Below are 1613 nucleotides of genomic sequence, written 5' to 3'. Positions count from 1 at the left end.
TTTTTTTTTTTTTTTTTTTTTTTTAATATGTTGCCCTAGCCAAAGAAGGCTCAGGACAGCTTATAGTAATGCCCATAGTGGAAAAACTTGAGGACCAAAGGAGAAGGTTAGAGCCAGGGTATGCAACCCCTGGCACAGGTGCCAGAGTATGGCATGCACAGGCTTTCTGCTTGACACACGCGCCTTGGGGTGGATGATGGAGAAGTGGCCAGGGCTGCAGTGCTATAATAAGGATCAGGCCCCTTGCAGCTTCCTGCTGTCTGCCCCTGGCATACCAACATCTTACAAATTGAGGTTGCAGGTGTGTTTTGTCACTGCCCAAAAGTGTAGCTGATACCTAGGTTAGAACAAACAGACAATTGAGCACAGGGCAAAAAGAGATCTCTAGCTGTAGAGTTTTCTGAATTTCCAGAGGATGGTATGTTTGTTTCTTGTGGCAAGAATCTCCTGGCTGACTTCTCTTGGCAGTCCCCCCTGGCCCCCCAGGTCACATGCTAGTGGGAAAGGAAGGTAGCATCTGCATCATGGTGCCCTCAGAGCACGCAGAATTTCCCCTGCATAGTTCTTAAGTGCAGTTTCCAAATAACTTGTTGTCCTACTTAGAGTGCATTTCATTAATCAGACCTGGAAGGGGACAGAGACATGGCTAATGGTGATTTTTACATCCAAGTGAATGGTATAACTGTGTCAGATGCTTTTGCAGTACCCGTGTGCCAACCCCAGTAGTCATAACAATGGGATCCATAAAGATACCTAGATGGTTGATTTAACTATTATAAAATTTCCTCACAACAGTATTTAAATTTCTGTTTCTTTGTTAATATTCTGGTAATTTTGCTATAAAGGAACATTTTACTTCGTAGATGGTGTTGCTTTGTAATGCTTCACGCTGACCAAGATGGGGAGAAACTGCAAGCCTTGCTTCGCCTTGTGACAGAATTACTAGAAAGGGTCAAGGTGGTTGAGGCTCTCAGTACTGTTCCTCAAATGTACTGTCTGGCTGTGGTTGAGGTTGTGAGGAGAAAAATGTTCATAAAACACTACAGGGAGGTAAGCATGTTAAATGATTTTGAATCTCCACTTTTTGTGTCAGCTTCTAAACTGATTAACTGATTATATGTATTTTCCAAATTATAGTGGGCTGGTGCTTTAATAAAAGATGGGAAACATCTGTATGAAGCTGAAAAGGCAAAAAGGGAATCGTTTGGGAAATTGTTTAGTAAGTGTTTTTCCTTTTCTGTAAATTCTGTAAAAGCCTCAGTTGCAACTACCAGTTGTGTATTTCTGTACTCTTCAAACAATGATAGCTGTATAATTCAGTACTCTTATTAATATAAATTGAATTAATTACATAAGGAATATCCAGAATGACTTGTATAGATGTGCCATAGATGGTATTTCTGTGAATAAAATAGATCAAAATGTGTACACAAATATTGTGTTTAAAGTTTTTTGGGGGTTTTTTGTACAACATATTTTTGAAAATTCAGATAATTGTTAAAGTATTTGTAGGACAACCAAACAAAAACATACGCTTGAAGTATGAAAAATGTATATAATGCATTTACCATTTGAAAATTACTTTATGCAAATTTTAATCTCATTTCAAAGTA

General features: G+C 38.7%; 1 protein-coding gene across 5 annotated transcripts in view; it reads left to right on the top strand.

The window, feature by feature from the left end:
- RB1CC1 (RB1 inducible coiled-coil 1) overlaps positions 1–1613 on the top strand; it is a 136178-nt gene that overhangs the window by 57895 nt on the left and 76670 nt on the right. For all 5 annotated transcript variants that reach the window (XM_019527222.1, XM_019527213.1, XM_019527205.1 and 2 more), the window contains 2 exons: positions 864–1050; positions 1138–1219. In XM_019527222.1, coding sequence (XP_019382767.1) covers positions 864–1050; positions 1138–1219 — 269 coding nt within the window. The remainder of the gene's footprint in view (positions 1–863; positions 1051–1137; positions 1220–1613) is intronic.

This window comes from Gavialis gangeticus, unplaced genomic scaffold, assembly GCF_001723915.1.
Source record: "Gavialis gangeticus isolate Ggan-Ray unplaced genomic scaffold, GavGan_comp1, whole genome shotgun sequence".
NCBI lineage: Eukaryota > Metazoa > Chordata > Crocodylia > Gavialidae > Gavialis > Gavialis gangeticus.
The sequence above is the reverse complement of the archived record's forward strand: the minus strand, read 5'-3'. Positions and strand labels throughout refer to the sequence as shown.